The 20,398-nt window shown below is 43.5% G+C and overlaps 1 protein-coding gene across 1 annotated transcript in view; it reads left to right on the top strand.

Annotated features, from left to right (window-relative positions):
• The window catches only part of KAT6A (lysine acetyltransferase 6A), a 75,196-nt gene that overhangs the window by 14,041 nt on the left and 40,757 nt on the right, over positions 1-20,398 (top strand). The window contains exon 3 of the mRNA XM_066639320.1: positions 18,505-18,613. Within this exon, the coding sequence (XP_066495417.1) occupies positions 18,505-18,613 (109 nt within the window). The remainder of the gene's footprint in view (positions 1-18,504; positions 18,614-20,398) is intronic.

A 20,398-nucleotide genomic window follows, 5' to 3' on the forward strand; every position in this document is an offset into this window, starting at 1 on the left:
AAGCAGAGGTGAAAAAGAAATACAAAAGCTTAAGTGTTTGCCTCTTGCATAATATGCTTAATATCTTTGCCCTGCAATGCCTGAGGGAATATAAAAATGTAGTAACACTGTTTTGGACTGTTTGTGTATCTGATGTTGCTTTTTTGTGGGAAGTCAAATGAAATTCTGAGTGCAAAGATGTAGAGTGAAAACTTTTGGCTCCACTTTGTGACAGAAGCAGGCAGGGAACCCATAATACCAAGTGGCACTTGATGTGAATTTTGTGTAGTGCAACTTCAGTGTAGTCAGGTATAGAGTGGGAATATTAAAGTCTGTGTATTGGAATCAGTATCGAAGTCCTGCATTTAAGATCATCAAAACTGTTGGGTAACTTTGCTTGACCGTGGTTACTCGTTTTTATCAGTTGGTGGATGAGGGTTTTTAGTACATTTCGATGTTCCGATCTGAAACTTTGAAAATAGTTTGAAGTGAACATCATCCTGTGAAGGCTTATAGGGAGGTAAGCCTTAATTTTTTTCAAATGCTTTTGCTAGTAAGCAATACTTTCTTAACTTTTACCAGATAAATTTTACCAGGTAAAACACTACTGTTCTTGGTAAGCAGGAGGCTGCCAAAGATGGGAAAGTAATTTGACTTAGGCTGAAAACTTTTACATAATTACCTGGGAGTAAAATTCATTCAAGTCAGTGAGACTAACTTCTGAGTAGGCATGTATGTGAGTGCACTATTAAAGGGAATTTGAATAAAGGGTTATTTTGGGCATGTTCTACAGTATTTTAGAATTAAAGTGGTTGGAAGAATAAGAAGGTGGATTGATTTAAATCAATTTTTATTAGAAAGTTGGAAGATAATTCATATTTCCTAAATGAGCATGCACTCCAATTAGTTGCTACGATGATTAAAACATCTGTTCGTAATTAAACTAAGCCATTGTACTCCTAGATAGTGTAATCCAAAACTTTTGGTTGTACAATCCACATCTTGTACTCGCCAAAATCTATATCTATCAGAGACAGGGAAGCAGTTGTGAAATTAAGAATTTGTTTGACTTCCTTCATGTTTAAGAATACTAAGCAAAATCGCTTACTTGCACTCTGACTGCCCAGGGCTTTTCAGAACGAAAGGCTGGTAGTATTGGGCAGATCAGTGGCAAGAAGGGAATTAGAAATGCATGCTGTTTGTCTGACAGCTTGCTCATAATTTGCACAGTAATAAATAATAGTATGTGGGTTGTGTTATATTTATAATGCCTGACCTAAAAAGTCAGGTGGTATTGCCCCTGGTTTTAGTGGTAGCTGATGTAGTGGAACTGAAAGCAGTAAACCACAACTGCTGAGTGATGATGGAGGAGTAGAGGCCGATATCCTAATGAAGGTGGGTGTGAGGGAAAGAACTGTTTGTGGCAGCTGAAGTGGGATGGTTTGCGTAACAGTGTGCAATGCAAGCAGCCCTCCAAGAAACACCTGCTGGTAAGGGCACAAGGCTCTGTTTATGGCTTTCGGCATCACCACACCAGCCACTGCTGCCTCGTTTGTTGGTTAACTTAGAAAAGCAGCCTTTGATCATGGCTCAGTGCCATTGATCATGGATTCAGAATATGTAGATTTTTTAAACATATTTGTATTCAGATTTCAGTTTAAAGCAGATCATTTCCAGGAGAAAGTTAATCAATTTTTTTGAAAAACAAAATCTCATCTAAACCTTTTTTAAAGTTGAGTTTTCCAACCAGGATAGTAGCATTTTTGAAAATTATTCATTCTCTTTTCCTGGAATTTGTGGGTGGGTAGTTTCAGAAGAGTTCCTTTAAAGTGAACATCAATTCTGCCAGAATCCTACAAGAGCATGCAATCCAGAGAATGTCTATTTCTGTGTAATGAGAGAGGTTCTTAATACAGCAGTTCCTTTTGCCACATAGTTAGTACTGCTCAGTGTAGGGAGGAAGTAAACAAGCTATTTATATCTGCATATATAATGCTGGAGATTTCCTCTCTGATACAGGTGATTTGACTGGAGAGGTTTTCTCAAACTTTGCCTGGACAAATGCTCTTTGAAATAAAAATTGTGATCAAAACATTTTTGCAGATTTTTTTTGTCATCCTCAACTCTAAACAAAGCAGAAACCAGGGGAAGGCCTAAAACGAGTGGAAATGTAAAGATTATCCAATTGAATCTAGCACTGAGCGCTGACTGTGAGTGGGGACTGTAGAGGGGGAGCTGGGACATGTTGCTGTCTTGACTAGTCAATGCACATGCTGGCAAGACTCAGTAATTATGATTTCCTGGCTAAAATGTTTGTTTGATTCTGAAGGACTGCTGTGCAGTAGTAGTAGTTGTTCTTATACACAGGCCACCAGATGTTGGTGGCTGGATTTGTCCTGTTGAATATTGAGGATATTCACAGATATTTTTGTAATATGTATGCTGCTTCAATAAGGCTTCTTCTTTGTTGTTGTTGTTGTTGTTAGTTACTGCCCACCTTACCATGGCTGTTGTTTTCTAAATATCAAGGCCTTCCCAGGGACCTAGGATAGTTAGAGGTATTTATGTATAACATGGTGTATTGTTATTACAACCTAATAATAATATCGAGTTTTGAATAATAAGGATTTGCTTCCAGATGAGCAGGTAGATAACTTCTTTGTAAACTGGATGCCAATGTGCATGGTGTGTTTTTTCTTCTTCAGGTTATAAATTTTTCCCCAATGAAAACTGGTATACATTGGCAGGTGGCGTAATTAATGTTTGTAGACTAGTTTCTGTTGTGGACTTGTTTGCAAGGCTGGCGATGATAATTTGTGGCTCGGTCCTCAAAGTGTTAGGGAAGGCTCTTTCAGTCTGGAGCTGTAACTATCTTAGCTATTCTGTGAGAAAAACAGGGGTGCCTAACCCAGCTCATGGGTATCAAAAGCTGCCTTTCAGCAATTTTTTAATACCCTCAGCCACTGTATCAACCTGGACTAGGAATTGGGGGCTTTGTCTTGTGGTTCCATTCCTTTCCAGGGGTACGTTATAAAGGGTGATGCTGGGATTGTTCTTTCCCCAAGGGATTGCCCTTCTTAATAATAATCCTTTTTGCCAGGGAAGAAATGCTGTTAGATTTTTGTCTCCCCCCCCCCCACTTTTAACATTAAACTACTGGGAAGGTAGTCCAGGTCTATGGAGTTTGGTTATGCTGTTGGTACTCAGATATATTTGTTCTTAATGCTGGATTCAAGTGAGGCAGTGACCTCTTTAAGCTCTCCAGTATGTGATGGACTAAATGAAGATGAATAAATATAAACTCGAACCAGATAAGGTCTCAGACACAGATTATCTACTATGTTGATAATACAGTAGTGCAGGGCTTCTCAAACTGGGGCGCCGTGATGCCCCAGCCTGAGGGCCCTGGCCTCTACCCCCTTAAGGGGCAGGGGCAGAGGAGAGGTAGCAACGCGATCCCCAGGATTGCATCGCTAAGGGGGCTTCAGGGACTGGCATTTACTTACCAGTTCCTGCAGCAGCCTCCCGGTCATCTGCAGGGCTCCCTGAAGCTTAGAAAGTGGAAGTGGAGCGATTGCACTCCACTTCCAGTTTTGCGGAGGTGGGGTGTGATTGCTCCGCTTTCACTTTCTAAGCTTTGGGAAGCCCTGCAGATGGTCATGCAGGGCTCCCTGCACCCCCACCTTTCCCCTGCCCCAGCTGTCTTCCCTGCTACCATGCAGGCACTTACTGCGGTCCTCAGACTCCCTGAAAGTTTGCGAACTGCAGCAGTAGTGGGTACCTCAGTGGATTGGCTGACAGGAAATGCCTGTTTCAAATGAGATTATGTTTTCCTGGAAGGATGAAGTTTGGGGGTTCTGCTGCCCCTGGATGCTTAGGCTTCAGCCACAAGTGCCATTGTTCAATTTTGTTTGATTCAACAGCTGCAGCTGCCCCTAGAAGACTGAGACCTAGTCACTGTCAGTCATATCTTGGTGACTTCAGGTTATGTGACTGCAGTTGTGCTGGAGCTGCCTTTTGAGATAGTTCAGAACTCCAGCTGGTACAAAATGCCACTACTTGCCTCTTGGCAAGCCCCAGTTGGCATAGTCTTATACTACCTACCTTGAAACAGCTGCTATGTCTGCTGGTTTGTTTTTGGGGCCCCCAACTGAAATTGCTGGTTCTGACCTTAGATAACTTGTGTCATTGTTATCTCACTGGACGCCTCCTTCCTTAATTGCTACCTGATAATTAAAATTTACAATTCAGATCTTCAGATTTCATTTTGTGTAGAGGCTGGTAGACCTCTGAGATAAGCAAGGTTTATTCCATAACATTGTGCAGTGCTTTCCAGAAGGTTCATATAGCCTTCTCACTGCCTTCTTTCCTGAAGAGGGGAGGGCTGAGATCTTTTGACTGTTTATTTTGTTAACTGCTTTGTTTTGTGTCTTTGTTAATTTTCTTTTTTTAAACATAATTTTGTGTGTTGTAAATTTAGACTGTGGTGTTTACCCCTTTCTTTCTTGAAAAAGTATAAAATTATAATTGTATAAAATTATAAAAAGTATAAAATTCCTTTCAAATAAAACTAATTGGTCTCATGCAGCAGCTTTTACCAGCCCAGTGCAATTTTTTTTTAAATTTTTTTAACCTGGATCCCCCACCCTATGGCATATCTCAGATCTGCTTTTTAAAATTCTCTCCAGATGAGTTGACTTGTAGAAGATGCATAAGTGTAATGGATAGTCTCTGGGGCCTTTGTCCGTATAATTAATGCTGCTTTTCTGTAATGGAAACTTTATAAACAAATTCGGGAGCCAATAAGCGACCTCATAGAAAGTAAGGAGACATGTTTATGGAACAGTGTGCTTTGGGTGGAGCCAGCATAAAAATGATTTGTGGCAGCCAAGATGTGTAATGAGCTGAGGGGAGACCTTGCCTGTGTGAGCATGGTCTGTCCCAGCTGGAGCAGGATTAGGGGGGTTGCTGTGTTCCAGTGCATTCATCTGACAGAGAAGTCATGGCTCTGAACAGATGGCCACCATCTGTGCGGTAACTGTGGAAACCCCAGTGCCAGAAAATTAGTCTGAATTTGCTCACTGGATTTGGGAACAGGTGAAAATGGTTCTTAATAACATGGTGTATTGTGTAAATGGCATCCATTGGTAGGTTTCCATAACAGTGACAAGAAACAAAGCAACAGGAGGACAGCCTGGCCTTGGTGGAATTCTAACAAAGGAGGCCAGCATCACATGGCACTTACTCTGAAAGGCCAAAATGTGTTGCTCCTGTGGCAAGATGTGGCCACTGGTGGCAGATGGAAAAAAGCATGCTTTGTATTTGTTGACAGAAGTCCAGTAGAAACAGTGTGTGTAAGGTATTACAAAGTGAATTGGTCCCATTTACTGTCTTGCATCCCTCTGCATAGTACTTTCTCTCCAGGAAACTGTTGGTGGATGTGGAAGAGCCTATCTCAAGAGGGTTGTGATAACTGAACCTCATTGTGTCAACAGAAGGGTTCGCACTGGTGTTGCAGTGCTGGTGTAGTCCTGTTGGGGTGCGTGACCTTTAAGTACAAATTTCCTCCCTCTGGTGCTAAAGCAGGCTTGTATGCCCAAACTCAAGTGCTCAGATTTTGGGGGAAAAGCCATAGGGACTGTTGAAGTCTATATGTCCTGCCAATTGACTCACTCTCCCCCGTATTTGCCAAATCATGCCAAATTTATAATGCTTTAGCGTTATAAATAACAACTGTTATAAAACAGTTATTGGACACACAGTAGATTGGTATGTCTGAGTCTAGCACCAGGGGCAGAGCAGATAACCAAGCTACTTCCTCTCTGAAAATCAGGGATCTTGTGTCACATTCTCCTTGCAATAGCTTGGCTTAATATGCGCACATATTCTGCAGCTTAAGCAGTGTGCATGGGTCTTCACATTTTGTGTAATTATCTGCAGTGATACTGTTCAACATAGTGGGAATTTGGCAGAAAGGGAGCAGAGATACAGTCATCATAGGAAATAATTCAGTAGTCTTGGTTGGATAAATTGGCATTTATATTTATTTAAAAGATGTTTCTCCTGTCTTTCCAAAAAGTGCACAGGGTGGCTAGCATTACAGCACAGTAAATAGATGTACAAAAATGAATAAAACTACAGTATGACAAATGCAATACAATTACTGCAATAACCTCCAATAATTTTTGGAGTAATTATTACTCCAATAATGAAAAATATAAATGCTATAACACACCAGCACGTAGCCCACCCATAGCAAAAAAACATTCACATCTATAAGCAGCAGCCTAGACACTGTTCCTTAAATAAAAAAGCACAAATAAAAACAGCCCAATAGCATTAATAAAAATATCACATAAAATATTCCATAAAAGAAGCAGTAAGTGGAGAGTAAGAGCCACCAACCATTCAGCCCTATTCCTAATAATCCTAAAATGTTAATCCAAAGAAAATAGTCTCACCTCTGTCAGAATATCTCTAAGGAGGGAGCAGACCTTAAATCATAAAGAAGGGCATTCCACGGCTGTGCTGCCGCCACTGAAAAGGCCCTACCTCTCGCTGCCCGGGGTAGTGTCTGAACAGGTTGCTTTTAGTAAAGGTTGCCATCTGTGCAGCCTCTGGGTTTTCTTGTCTTATATATGCCTGGATTATATTCATGGAGCATTAGAGGCTGCCTTTTGTGATGCTCATTTCTGTCTTTGTGTGGATTGATAGTTTTGACTTGATTGTACAGCTGTGTGGCAGTGGGGTGATTTACAACTTTCCATCACATTTTGCTATTCTTTCTTTGTACTGTTGCAGCCGTAGTAGCGAAGTGTGGTGTTCACTTAAAAGTCTTGACTTCTTCAGTTTGTTGCTTGTGTAGGTGAACTTGATAAGTAATAGGAGTCGACTTTTCTGAGTTCAGGAGATGGGGTCTTTTGGGAGCTTATGCTTTGAGATATTGGAGGAGTATACAAGGATTTGCTTTTTTGTTTTCTATTCCCATTCAGAAGGAGACTAGTGAAAAAGTAGAGTGAAGTTGAACTTGAGATCTAGTTTGTCAGTGAGCCACAGCCAGAAGCTCTCAGTCTTTTCTTCTTCTTCCCAATTTGTTCAGATCAGTATTACCAGGACAATCATTTCCAATCCTCAGTCTGAAGGTTATGAAAAACAGTAAAAATAGCAGAACCTCAATAAGGAGTCCATGTCAAAAAGAAAAATAGAAAAATTGTAGGGACACAAGTCCTGGCAATTTAATAGACTGGTAGGAAAATTAGAGCACTCTTCTGTTGTGAGGTTATTAGCTGGCAGCCATCTTTACTCAATCAACTAGGGGGAATTGAAACCTTGGTGCATATGATCCTGTATTGCCCATTGTATCATGATTTATGTTTGTTATATTTGGATCTGAATTTGGCAAAGATATGTGGGTGGTCTGTTCAGGATAAGATAAGTCCATTCTTATGGTGGAGGATACCAGGACACTTGGGAGGGATACAAGTTTCTTGAAAATAATGGCTAGGCGGAGAGGAATGGATATGGTTGATTCCTTGGTTTTATTTTTTTTTTATTTTTTTATTTTTTGATGTTTATGTGTTTATAGTATGGTTGTTGCACTATGCCAGTAAAGGTTTATTGAATTATCTAGTTTGTCTTAAGGATTGATGCAGATGTTCTATGATTGTGAGGTGCCTTCCTACTTGCTTGGGCAAAAGGCATTATCTGAGTTCCTGGTTTGCTGTTTGCGGTGACCTTTCCATTGGAACATGTTTAGGTGTGAGTATATTGCTGGAAGAAGATGGGGTGAGGTTGGGTCTGCACTGGAAAGAAAGGTTCTGGTTATGGTACTGTGGGGTGACATCACTGGACTGCACAGATGACTAAATGGAGGGTTTGGAGGAATTGGGATCCACACACTGAAGGCCTGGAAATGTTCCTTGTTTGCACCCCACAAGCAGTTATGCTTGCAAATTTCCGTCTACATAATTGCAAATAGTATATATACAGTATTCAAATATTAAGGCTCCTGATACACAATCTTATGTGAAAATGTCTTGAATTAACCATTCACCTAGAGCAGTGATTTTCAACCTTTTAGGTACTAAAATTGTCAAGGCACACCATCATTTTTTTTGACAATTGACAAGGCACACCATGCTGTTGGTGGGAGGTTCACATGCCCCAATGGTCCTACTAATAAATGACCCTCCCCCAAATTCCCATGGCACACCTGCAGACTATTCGTGGCACACCAGTGTGCCATGGCACAGTGGTTGAAAATGGCTGACCTAGAGCAGCTGCTCTCCAAGGTCTCTGGCAGACTTAATGATTGAATCTAGAACACATATGTTGCATACAGAAATCAGGTCCTTCTGCTGAACTGAGCCCCTCCCCCAATTCTGCAGTATTGTTACTACTTAGGTTTTTTTATACATCTATCTGATCAGTTTTTCCTCCTGAGTTTAGAAGCCTAATGTTTTCTGCTTTGTCATTGCCAGAGGGAATCTTGAATCTCAGTTACTGTCAGCCATAAAGTTGTTTTGGAAACGCTTGTTTTTTGTTTTAGGTGAAAGTGTTCAGTGAACCCATAATGAATGCATTTGGTAGAACTAAGTAATGTTTTCCTATTCTTATTTGGCCCTGGGAAAGCTAGTAAATGTTAAGAACATCTGTCTGTATTCTGTCCAGTGTGAACTCTGAAAACTGTTGTTGGACCCACCTGACTATTTCAAGGAATGTTCTGGCCCTCAGTGGATGCACCCTATTGAACTTACGTTGAAGGCTGTAAACAGTCAGGGTGTGTGTGAGAGACACTCAGGCCCTTCCAGTTGTATTGTGTGGAAGTTCACCTCATGGTCATTCAGCAGCGCACCCTTTGGAAAGGACAGGTGCCCTTGAGGACCCAGTGGCAATCATTCATTTCCCAATACATGCAGATTAGAAATGTGTACAAATCTCTGCAGCATAGCTGTTAATTTTCTAAGTCCAGCTTCTGCATGCTAGTCCTCTGCAAGGTGTGAGCTGCAAGGTGAAACTTTTTCAGTGCTTCATGCCTTACATGGCCAACCAGGAACAGGCAGCTGGGCATCTAAAGTGACTCCAGGAGCTTCCCATCAGCAAAATCCCTATACAAGCACTGTCCACCATGGCTTTCTTCTAAGCGAAGTCATAGGCAGAATATACTCCCCCCCCCCGTGCAAACAGCAACAAAGGCTTTGCCTGAGTTCTCTCCTCGTGCACCACAGTTACGCCTGTGTGCAAACCAAGGCACAAGCAAATGGGAGTGTATGGTTGAGAGGAGAACTCTGCCAAAACAATGGTTGCTATCTATTCTGGGAAGACAAGGTGAAAGGAGCTTGTTACTTGGCTCATGTGGGAATGAGTCTGTGGGCAGAGCCAAAGTCACTAGTCATAATAATGCTCATTATTAGGGAAAAAATTTTTCTTCCCCACCCACCCTCAATAGTTGCCCAGAATATGTTTTCATTGTCCAGAGAAAGGGATATTTGACTATGCCGAAAATTCATCTTTGTCAAGATGTGAATTACAAGTGGAGAACTCTGAGCCAAGCCCATAGACATTCTAGATGTTAGGAGAGTTTAATATCCCTGATGGTTCCAGTCTTCTGGCTGAATCAGGAAGTCACCTGTGAGCATGAACATGAGAGGCTGCAACATTTCTAACCCTTTCTTTGCATTCAGTTGCCATTTTCTTGGGAGTCTAAATCAGGGGTCTCCAAACTTTTTGGCCAGAGGGCCACATCAAATACCTGGCACGGTGTTGAGGGCTGGAAAAAAAATGTAAATATAAAATTTATATAAATAAGATATAGAACTAAGATGAGTGAATAAATCTGGCCCTTAGAACACCATCCAGACACAACCAGAGCATAGTCACTGTCACATTCGGCCAAGTGGGCCAGAGGCTTTCAGGGAACAAGAGGCTGGCTGTGGGCCGGATAGAGGCTTGCCACGGGCTGCATCTGGCCCCCAGGCCTGGGTTTGGAGACCCTTGGTCTAAATCATTAATTTTGTGTAGAATTCTTTTGGTGTTGGAGAGGAAGCCAGTCTCTGAGATCTCTAATTGACAGTTTTCCAGAACTGGTTTTCTGAGCGAGAACAAATCCATGGTGCTTCTGTGGACAGTGAATGGAGGACTAAGGACAGGAGATGCTCCACCAAAATGACCATGTCAGGATGACAGTTCTCTTGAATCTTTGAAAAAAAAAAACTACCAGGAAGATCCGGTCAGGGAATATGACACGGAGAACAGCAGCAAGTTCTCAGCATTCCGTTTGTAATGTAATTAGTGTCTGAGCTGGCCTTGCAAAATCCCCAGTCTTGTGGAAGGATAAATCCAAAAGAGTCTGTGTTACAAGAGAACCCCCTTCCATATCTGACCCTTTATCACTGGTCTCAATGTATGATTTATCTTCCTACTGCTAAAGTCTTGTGAGTGTGAAACTTGAGAGCCCTCAAAGCCACAGCTGTATGATTTGGGTTTCAATGTGCTTCTGATCCTGCGAGAGAATTAGGAAGTAGTTCTAAAAGGGGAGGCCAAGAGTTACGATGCTTTGTGGTGATTTGGCTTTGAAAGACAAACAAAGGGAAGACCATTCATTTCACCACTGTTAATGATGTTTGACATGACCGACTCCAGTAAAATATTGATTGAAGAATTTCTCACATAATTTATAATAGGCGAACTATTAACCAGGTGAGCTGTGCTTTAAAGAAACTCAGAAAAGCACAAAACCAGCTTCCCAGCTGTTGAGTCATCATGCTTAGGTGGCATATCTGAATACACCTGCCAAAGAAGCTTTTCTGCATACAGCTTGTGTTAATTAACAGTGCTGTGATGGCTAGAAAGGAGGCATAGGGAAGCAGATGCACCAGCTGTTTGGAGGGCAGTGTCTGTGCTCTTAAGGAGACAACTATTAAGTAGGGGGGCATAGACTAAGACTTCTGGATTGTATCTTGTCCCACTCAGCCCAGTAGCTCGGTAATTACATGCAACTCCTCCCCCCCTCCTGCCACTGCAGACCTTATTCTGGATGAAGTGATTGCTGGGCTGGGTTGCTGAGAGCGGGGGGGGGGGGGGGGAAGAGGTGGCAAGCAATCCTGCCACTGTAAATATTTTTCTCTTATTTTCTTAGTAATGTACAAAAGTCTCACTACTTCTTGTAATTAACCTACTCCAGCCCACCATGAGAATGAGTGATGCGACCCTGGCAGTTGAAAGTTTGATATTAAGTTTAGACCTGTATACTTGTGCATAAGAAGGAGAAAACAGGTGCAGGTCTGAAATTAAGGGTCTTGGAATGGACAACATAGCTGACAGGTTTGTTTCGTTTGTCCTCCTCACTGGAATACAATTTTTGTGGCAGATAATGTAGTAATAATGTAGTAATAGTAATGCTCTGTTCCGCACTGGATAAACTCATTAAATGTACTTCTGTTCTGGACACCACAGTTCAAGAAGGTTGATGGCTGATTGGAAGGCATTCAACACAGATGGTGAAAGGGGTCTGGAAGGAAAAGCTGAAAACCATTTTAAAAACTTAAAGCCGAGAAGGGCTTACTACACGCCAAGGACAGCATCAGATGTTCTTATCACATGTTTAAATGTGTTGCTCTATGCAACGGAAAAGCCTAGACTTTTTTCTTCAAATGCAAGCTGTGAAGAAGCTTGAATGTGACCAGTGTGCCTGTAGGTTAAGGCCCCTTTCTTGCCTTAAATGAAAAAAGTGTGGGTTGAAGAAAGAGAAATTGACAGTTTCTAAATATTTAGAAACATGGTGGTGTGGTGGGTTAACTGATGAGCAAACAAGCCTGTTGACTGCAATGTTGGCATTTCAAATCTGCGCAATGGGGTGAGCTTCCATTGCTTGTCCCAGCTCCTGCCAGCCTAGCAGTTCGAAAGCATGTAAATTCAAGTAGATAAATAGGTACCCCCTCGGTGGGAAGGAAACATGCGCTTAGGCATCTAGTCATGCCAGCCACGTGACCATGGAAACTGTCTATGGACAAACGGGGCTCTTTGGCTTAGAAACGGAGATGAGCACCACTCCTAGAGTCAGACACAACTAGGCTTAATGCGGGGGGAACCTTCACCTTATATCTTTAAATATTTAAAAGGTCAGAAAGATGAGTTGGCTTTCCTGATCCAGGAGGAGTAAGGACAGAAGCAGTGGATTTGGTTTACTCAGGGAGGTAGACTTGTCATGAAGAGCCTTGTGTTGCCCTGTTAAGACCCTGGAGACTTTCAAGCAAAGGCTGTGTCCAGTGTGCTTTTTTGCTTTAGTGCAAAGATTGAACCATTGAGTTCTTTGTTTCTGTGTGAACTCTTTCTTAGGCTGTTAGCATGAGTTATCTCAGCCTGATACTCCCACCTTGAATGCATAGTGATAGTGGAGATGAGAGGCCATAGATTTTTGGATATTTAGATATTTGGGAACTGCCTTCTCCCATATGAACAGATTGTTCCCGAAGGTCAGCAGAGGGGCCTCTGCTGTGCATGCAGTCACTGGCCGAGGCCAGATTGACAAAAGTGGGGAGTGGGGCCTTCACTGTGGCAGTGCTTTTATTATGGAGCTCCTCCCCAGTGGGACTAAGAACTGCCCTCCCCTGTTAGCTTTCTGATAAAGGCTGAAGATTTTCCATTTCCCCTGGTCTTCCCTTCTCAGTTAGTTGCTTTTGAGTTTTGTGATTGTGTTTGGTATTTTGTGTTAAACATAATAACATGATTTTTTTAACAGTAATTGCATTCTGTATTCCTATTTTGGCATCTTACTGATTTTTCTCCTTATTGTACGCTGCCTTGGGCACTCTGTTTGTTCAGAGGGAAAGGTGGGACATAAAGCATTTAAATAAATTTTTAAAAAGATGATGTACTGAGAAACCAGGTGATCTGGCATTTGTAATAAGCAGAGACAAGCCCCAACTTGTTCCTTTCAGTGGTCGAGAGCTATCCCTCCTGCCTGTGCTCAGTGCTTTCTCAAATTGGTAATTGAGGCAAAAAGCTGAGGGCCCCTGAGTTGGCCTAAGGTATTCTTTCCATGCTGTGGGGTTGCAGAGTTCTGAAGTTATCATGACGTCAGTGCGCTCAAGTCTGTGCCCTTCAGCTAAGGATTTATGCAATGGTCCTTCTTTAGAAGTACCATTTTTAGAGTGGAATGGGGGCCTTGTTAACACCAGGGGTACAAACATTTGTGTTGAAGGTGATCTGATTCAGACTAGAAATAAAGGGCAAACACTTGAACCTTGTGCGTGCAATGATTTATTTATCAACTTCTTGAGCACAGTTGAATTCTATTTAGTGCATTTTGAATTGTGACTATGCATCTTCCTAGGTGGGAGCTTCTGAGCTGGTTCTGAAGCAAGGGGCTTTATGCTTGAACGAAGTAGAATTTTATGTAGCCTGCAGCAGGAGATGATACAAGGTTCTGTTCTTAAAATCTGTGCATGTTAATAGGATTCTGTACCAAGGGTACAGTTGGTCAAGGAGTTGGCCCTGCCAGAGCATGTCTGGCTCCATGATACCTTGAGGATGTATGTTGGTTCTGAAGTTAGTCAACTGCACCCAAGTGCTTACTGAGTTTCTGAGTGGGATCAGTTTGTGATGTTTCCCTACCCACCCCCAAACTATAATGTCAGTTTCAGTTGTGGCATTGTCCCCTCTAAGGAACTTGAGCGGTCTCCCTATTTCCTTGGTCTTGCCATTTTATTTGACCTACTCACAGTATTTCCCCCTCCCTGGAAAAACCCAGCTAAATGGTTTTGTCTGCCAATCTTCTCTTCCTAACACCCCCCCCCCCACGACCTGCAGTTATATATCAGAACAGGGATCACAGCCTTGAAAATGTTTCATGTTGACAATGTGAACCTAGCCACTTTTGTTGAAAATGATGTGATCCCACCAGGTCACATGTTGTCTCCAGATTGCTTTGTTGATATGATGGGGGGTATTGTTGTGTCCCTCCCCTAGTGTATCAGTCCTGTTGCACTGTCTCCTGCAGTTGCCTGAGGGGGATCAAGGGGCACCTTTTGTTTGTGAATTCTCAGCTGGTGGTTATGTCATTTTCAGTCCACAACTCTTCCTCTTGCTGTGCCTATTTTTATCAGAGTTGGCATGATGAACAAATCAGTGTTCAAATCAGTCCAGTGTTCCTCACAAGGCAACCCCCCCCCCGTAGGTGAAAAATTATATCCACCTTTACTAGTTTGCTTTAACAGTAGCTACGTGTTTGGCAATTGGCTTCCCATTTTCAGCCAAGTCAATTTTCAGAGTGCTGTTAAAAAATTTTTTTTGGATGTTCTGCTTTTATTGCTTGTCCCACCTCAAATTGTTGTTTGCTCCAAGCTATTTGGAAGGAGGGGCTAGACACTGAAGCAGCTAAATAACTTGGGTAATGTGGGGTCCTCCTTTCTCAAACCAGGTTTTGTCCTTTCAGTCTTTGCTTATGAACTTGTAACTGCAGAATGGGAGGAAATGAACCCCTGTGCCTACAGAACAGAATGGCTGGTTGTACAACTGCGTTTGTGCTGTTTTGTGCCAAGGTCTGCCTTTCCATAGGCTCTTCTCTGCTCTGTATTTCTCTGTGGGAGCTGTTTAGTCTTTGAGTCTGTCAAGCAAGTTGGCTTCCCAGACATCCTTTGTATAGTAACAGCGTGTGCTGAGAAACTGGCAGCTTTTAAAACACAGTCGTTCTCTTTCTCTCAGGCTCTTCCCTTCCCCTCCCCTCCGCCTTGGTGACATTACATAGATAGATGTGCTTGCAAGAAAAACAGAGAGTTGAGTGTCTGCCAAAACTCTGCAGTCAAAAGTGGAGCTCTCTACCTCCTGTGCTCCCCTCCCTTTGTTTTTTTCAGGTCTTCAGATGTGTACATCCCCCTGCCACATTTCCCTGGATTTCTTTGCTGATTTCTTACTCCAGCGGGGAGATCTTTCCTCCCATGCTATAATGCTTGATTCAAAAGATTACTCTCCCCAGGCTTCCACGCCTATTCAGTGTAATTACATGTATCCTTATCGCATCCTAGTAACATTCAATATGCTTTCATTCTAAACATACTGGCATTGATTGGACTTGTAAAGCTGTCAGTTTATTGTTCAGTGACTCCCTTAGGGATGATTGCTGGAGGAAAACTTCAAGCTGTGAAAAATGTTTTTCTTACCCGATACTGTGTGTGATCCTTGCCTGGTTGCTCTTTGGAGTGTTTTCTTTTCCTTTAATGTGTTTGCTTCCTCTGGCTAGTGAGCCTCCAAATGTGAAAAGTGTGGACAGTTGAGAGACAAGGCATGAGCTCTCCCTTGACTTTCTCTCCCTGGATTTCCTGAGTGATCCAGAAAGCAGAATTTGTGTCCATTGCTGTGGCTACCATTGCTAATGTCTGTGTAGCTCAAATCTTAGTGGGGTGTCAGTGGGGTCATTGTCTGGAGTCCCCTCCCTGTGAATTTTAAAATGTGCTGAGGGGTGCATTGGAACCCTTTTATCTGGTTGATTTCCCTGTTCCTAGAAATCATGTGAACTCTGTCAGACTCTCCTCATAGTTGGGCAATGAGGAGGTTCTACTAAGCTAGTTAATGGAAGGGTACAGATTGACCAAGAGGCATGAGGGTTTAGATTAATTGTTATGGTAGACTAGTCTTGCAAACAAGTTCGCAAAGTTACTGCCCCATATAATTTTTTTCTACTAATTTGCTTGTCCAACAAGTTCATGTTATTAATTTGGTAAAAGTGAGAATCGCCTTCTGTAAAACTTCACTTGGAGACTGTTTTTATCTGCCCGGGTGAATGGTGTGAGGCCTGAAGCTGGTGCTGTTAACACTGTTAATTAGGTAACTTGCAGAATTGCTCTGAATCTCCTGGGCTTGATTTGTGTGAGTTGTTGGGCTGAAATCTGGTGGTGGTGGTGGTTTTACATAGAATCAACTTGGGCATTAGGAGGAGAGTGAAATGAGAATGGGGGTTGCTCCATCCTCTGCTGTGGGATAACTTGAGGATGCTGGCTTCTTGTGGCATACATGCCATAGTCTCTAGCTGAACAGCCTGCATTGTCCATGTCAATGGTGTGATCTGTTCTGAGTGAGTCCATGATTCATCTACTTACATTGAAATAGCATATGCATGACTAATGACCAAGTGTTCTGGTTGACATCTGATGTAAAGTTTTGCTGTTGTTTCTGATTTATAACAGAGCAGGGATGGCCAACTGGTGACTCCCAAACTATGAGTAAACTACCTGTGCCCACCTGCCCCCCATAGCCAGTATGTTGTTACTGCTTAACCTGGTGAGCATCACTTCTTATTTTATGTTGAGAGGCGCATCTGCCAATTAAGAAGCAACGCTTTGTGTTTGCGTTTTGTTGTAGTGTAAGATAGCGAGGCCTTTGTGCGCTGCTTGTAAGTCAGTGTGGGAATCTGGCTAAAAGCAGCACGTGTGTGTGTGTGGGGGGGGGATTCTATTTTCAGCCTGGCAGGCACCCTTTCTCTTCATGAAGTGAGTGGAGGTCTCTGTATGACCTCTCTAATCTGCAAGGTTAGGGAGTGCTATGCTCTCCTAGCCCCATTTCTTGTCTTGGAGGCATCCTTCTTTGACCGCTTTTTGAGACGGGAACAGGGTGGAATACAGAGACCACCTGGGATATGCATCACTAGAGTTAGTGTCACCTGGTGCAAGAGCTCATTGCATCACCCCAGTGATTGACCTCCCACTATTCCAGACCATACAGAATAAATTACAGTATCATGCACAGCCTAAATGAAGTGGCATCACTAGGGCTGGTATAACCCCCCCCCCCAATTGATTGATTGATTGATTGATTTTAATATGTAACAGTACAGGTCACTCAAGAACCAACAAAAAAAAACCAGTGGCCAACTTGATGACACACAATTGAATCAGAATTTTAGTTTTAGCTGTAGTACATGAAAATGAGAGCTGACTCTTGCTGACACCTTATTGGCTCCCTGCTGTGTCATAAAACCTCACCGGTTCTTAGAAAAAACAGTCTCATTGGTCAGTTTTGATTGAAATCCACTTTTGCTCCATAAGGCAGTTGTGTTTTCAATTTCTGGTTATTTGGCTATAATTTTTTTATACAATACAGATATTTCAACATGGTCTATTGCATTGCATTCTGTATTAAATTATCCGTGTGTGCGTGTGCGCACACACATGGATAATTTATATATATATATATATATATATATATATATATATACACACACACACACACACACACACACACACACACACACACACACACACACACATACATATATAGACATATAGACATATATACATATATATATACATATATATATGTTTCATAGACATATATATATTTTCATAGACATATATATAGGCACACACACACACACACATATATATAGAGATATCTCTATATATAGATCTCTCTCTCTCTATACACACACACACACACACACACACACACACACACACAGAGTGTTCACGATTTTGGCTAGTAGTAGTGTCACACATATACCCCCCAAGTACGTCACCCGGTGCAGTCCACACCCTCCTATCAATGCCACAGTTGCCATCCTGCATGATTTGGTGTTTGGAAGACTTGGCTTTCTCCTAGTTCATTCTTGACTCCCACCAGTTGTGAGCCTTAAATGGCACTGGCCCAGTATAGAGCCTTGGTGTACTGTGCCTTCCACAAAAGAAAGCATTATAGCATATTGTAACATCTCATTTTAGGCTTTTCCACACAATTTTTGGGGGAGCAAATAATCTAATTGTTGCAGCCAGTCCCCACTGAGTCAGTACTTCATAATGAAGGCATGTGCTACAAGTGCACTTATTTCTTATCCTGTTTGCACCCCACTTTTCTTCTGAAGAACTCCAGGTGTCAAATTTGTGATGGTGAATTTTTAAAAGAATCCTGAAATGTAGGTTGGGCAGAGAAATTGGCTTTTCCAAGTGTGCCCTGTGGTGGAGCAGGGGCTGGCTGTCTTCCCTCTGTCTTGCTAGCTTACGTTTGTCAGTAACCTCTCCAGCCAGCAACCTTGGCCATAAAGTCTTTCCTGACTAGGGCCTCTCAGGGCAAATCCTGCCTGTGTCAGTGAAAGAGACAGGACTATTATTTGGCAAGGTTTTTTTTGGTACCATGGAACCACCACTGCGTTTTTCTGCTAGTAGCCTCAGCAAATTTACATAGGCTGCAGTCACTTGAAGTTGGTTTCCCTTGAGGCTGTCTTCCATCATCAGGCTCCATGAATACCAGAGTTGAGGGCTTGTAGGCTATGTTTCCTGTAAAATTACAGGGACTGTATTGTTGTCATCAGTGTCGAGCTCTGGAGTGTCATGGTTCTGGGGCTCCAGTTCTGGCTGTGTGGTTGCACAGCTTGGTACACTGCTTGTAGGGGCAGGGAGGTAGAAGTGAATTGTCAAGCCATATCTCCAACCCTTTGCAAAGTTAATGTGTGCAAGTTACCTTTCCTGGCTGTAGCATCTTAATCAGCATTCTTTTGCTATGCGACTGAAACCCTGTGTCTGTTTTCTCCCCTTGCAGCCAGTTGCTGAACCAATCCCAATCTGCAGTTTCTGTCTTGGTACGAAAGAACAAAACCGAGAAAAGAAACCCGAGGAGCTCATCTCTTGTGCTGACTGTGGCAATAGCGGTAAGTGGTCATCTGTGTGTTGGGGACATTATATGGGCTCATCTGTTTGGAGCCACCCAGAGGCAGACTTTGTGCCTCTAAATCTTCAGAAATGCCCGGGCAGTCATTTTGGAAAATGTGGGAAAAACTCGTCTCTTCCACCTCAGTGGCACTCATTCTAAAGCTGCATTGATAGATGACTAGATACCTGCACAAAAAAGGGGAAGCCTTCTACTTCTATCCCTACATGTAGTTTCCTCCTTCTCCTTCATACAATTCTGAACCAGGATTGAGTTCATTAGCCTAGAGAGCAGCCAGCTTCAAATTTAGTCAGATTCACTCCTCTAGGTACCTGTTCTGAAATGGATGTTTATTTTGTACGAAAGGTAGCCCTACACTGTTTCCTATCCCCCTCTCAGAAAGGAGGCGCATGTTGAAGTCCAGGATAAACATTTGCTTTTTCGTATGCTTAATCTCTAAAAATCACCGCAGATACTCGCCTATAAGGCGATAAATTTGCGCCCGGAAATGATGGGAGAATTGCCCCCCCTCGTCTTATCTGCGCAGTCACGCAGGCAGACAGAGGGGGCGAGGGGGCCATCTGCACCCTGCCTCGGTCAGAGAGGGACTCTGCGGAAGGAGGGGCAGCGGTGCCTCTTGAGATCTTACGTGGGGTTGTGGGATTCCTGGCAGCCTCGCCTCCCGTCAGGTCCCCCCATTGTGCAAGGACCCGGAGGAGCCCTGGAGGAGGCAGGGCGGTGGGGGGGACGACAGCCTGCTGGCCCGGCGCTCCCCCGCACAGCTGCTGTACGCACACTTAAGTCCTGCCGCCTGCGGAGGCAGGGAGTAGCGCGGGGGCGTCACCAGACCGATGGAGGGCAGGGAGCGTCCTGCGCTGCCTGCTCCCCATGAGATGCTCCCTGGGTGGGGGCAGTGTGCCTCCCTCTGTGCCCACCATAGACGCAGCCGTGCGCTTGGGAGTAGGCAGCACAGGTTGCTCCCTGCCCTCCATCAGTCTGGTGACGGCGGCGGCGGCAGCCAGCACGCCCCTGCTCCGCTCCCTGCCTCCGCGGGCGTCGGGACTTAAGTGAGTATGTGCAGCAGCTCCGAGTGGGCGCGGGGGAGCGCTGGGCCAGCAGGCTGTCGTCTCCCCCCCCACCGCCCTGCCTCCTCCAGAGCTCCCCCGGGTCCTTGAGCAATGGGGGGACCGGCTGGGCGGGAGGCAAGGCTGCCAGGAATCCCAAAACCCCACACAAGGCCCCAGGAGGTGCTGCTGCACCTCTTCCTGAAGAGGGTCTACATCTGAGTAAATCAGGTGCTGCTTTCCAGTTTCTTTCACTCCCCTTCCACCCCCCCATCTGACTTCCTGTTTGATTAAATGAAACCCCATGTGCATCTAAATCTCCCTTCTGTGCAGTGTCTTCCCTGGGCAAGAAGTGTTCTTTCCAGTTTTTCACTCCCCTTCACCCCCCCCCCCCCGATCTGACTCCCTGCTTGATGAAATGAAACCCCATATGCAACTGAATCTCCCCACTGTGCAGTATCTTCCCTGGGCAAGAGGTGTTCTTTCCAGTTTCTTTCATGCCTTTTCTCCCCCCCTTCTGGATTTGACTCCCTGCTTGATGAAATGAAACCCCATGTGCAGCTAAATCTCCCCACTGTGCAGTGTTCTTCCCTGGGTAAGAGGTGTTCTTTCCAGTTCTTTAACTCCCATGTGTTTTTATCAAAGAAGAATATCTGTAATGATGTGGCCCTTCTTCCAAAAAGTTTGGAGACACCTGATCTGAGATAGATCATAGTTTGTAA

This window comes from Tiliqua scincoides, chromosome 11 (genome assembly GCF_035046505.1).
Source record: "Tiliqua scincoides isolate rTilSci1 chromosome 11, rTilSci1.hap2, whole genome shotgun sequence".
Taxonomy (NCBI): domain Eukaryota; kingdom Metazoa; phylum Chordata; class Lepidosauria; order Squamata; family Scincidae; genus Tiliqua; species Tiliqua scincoides.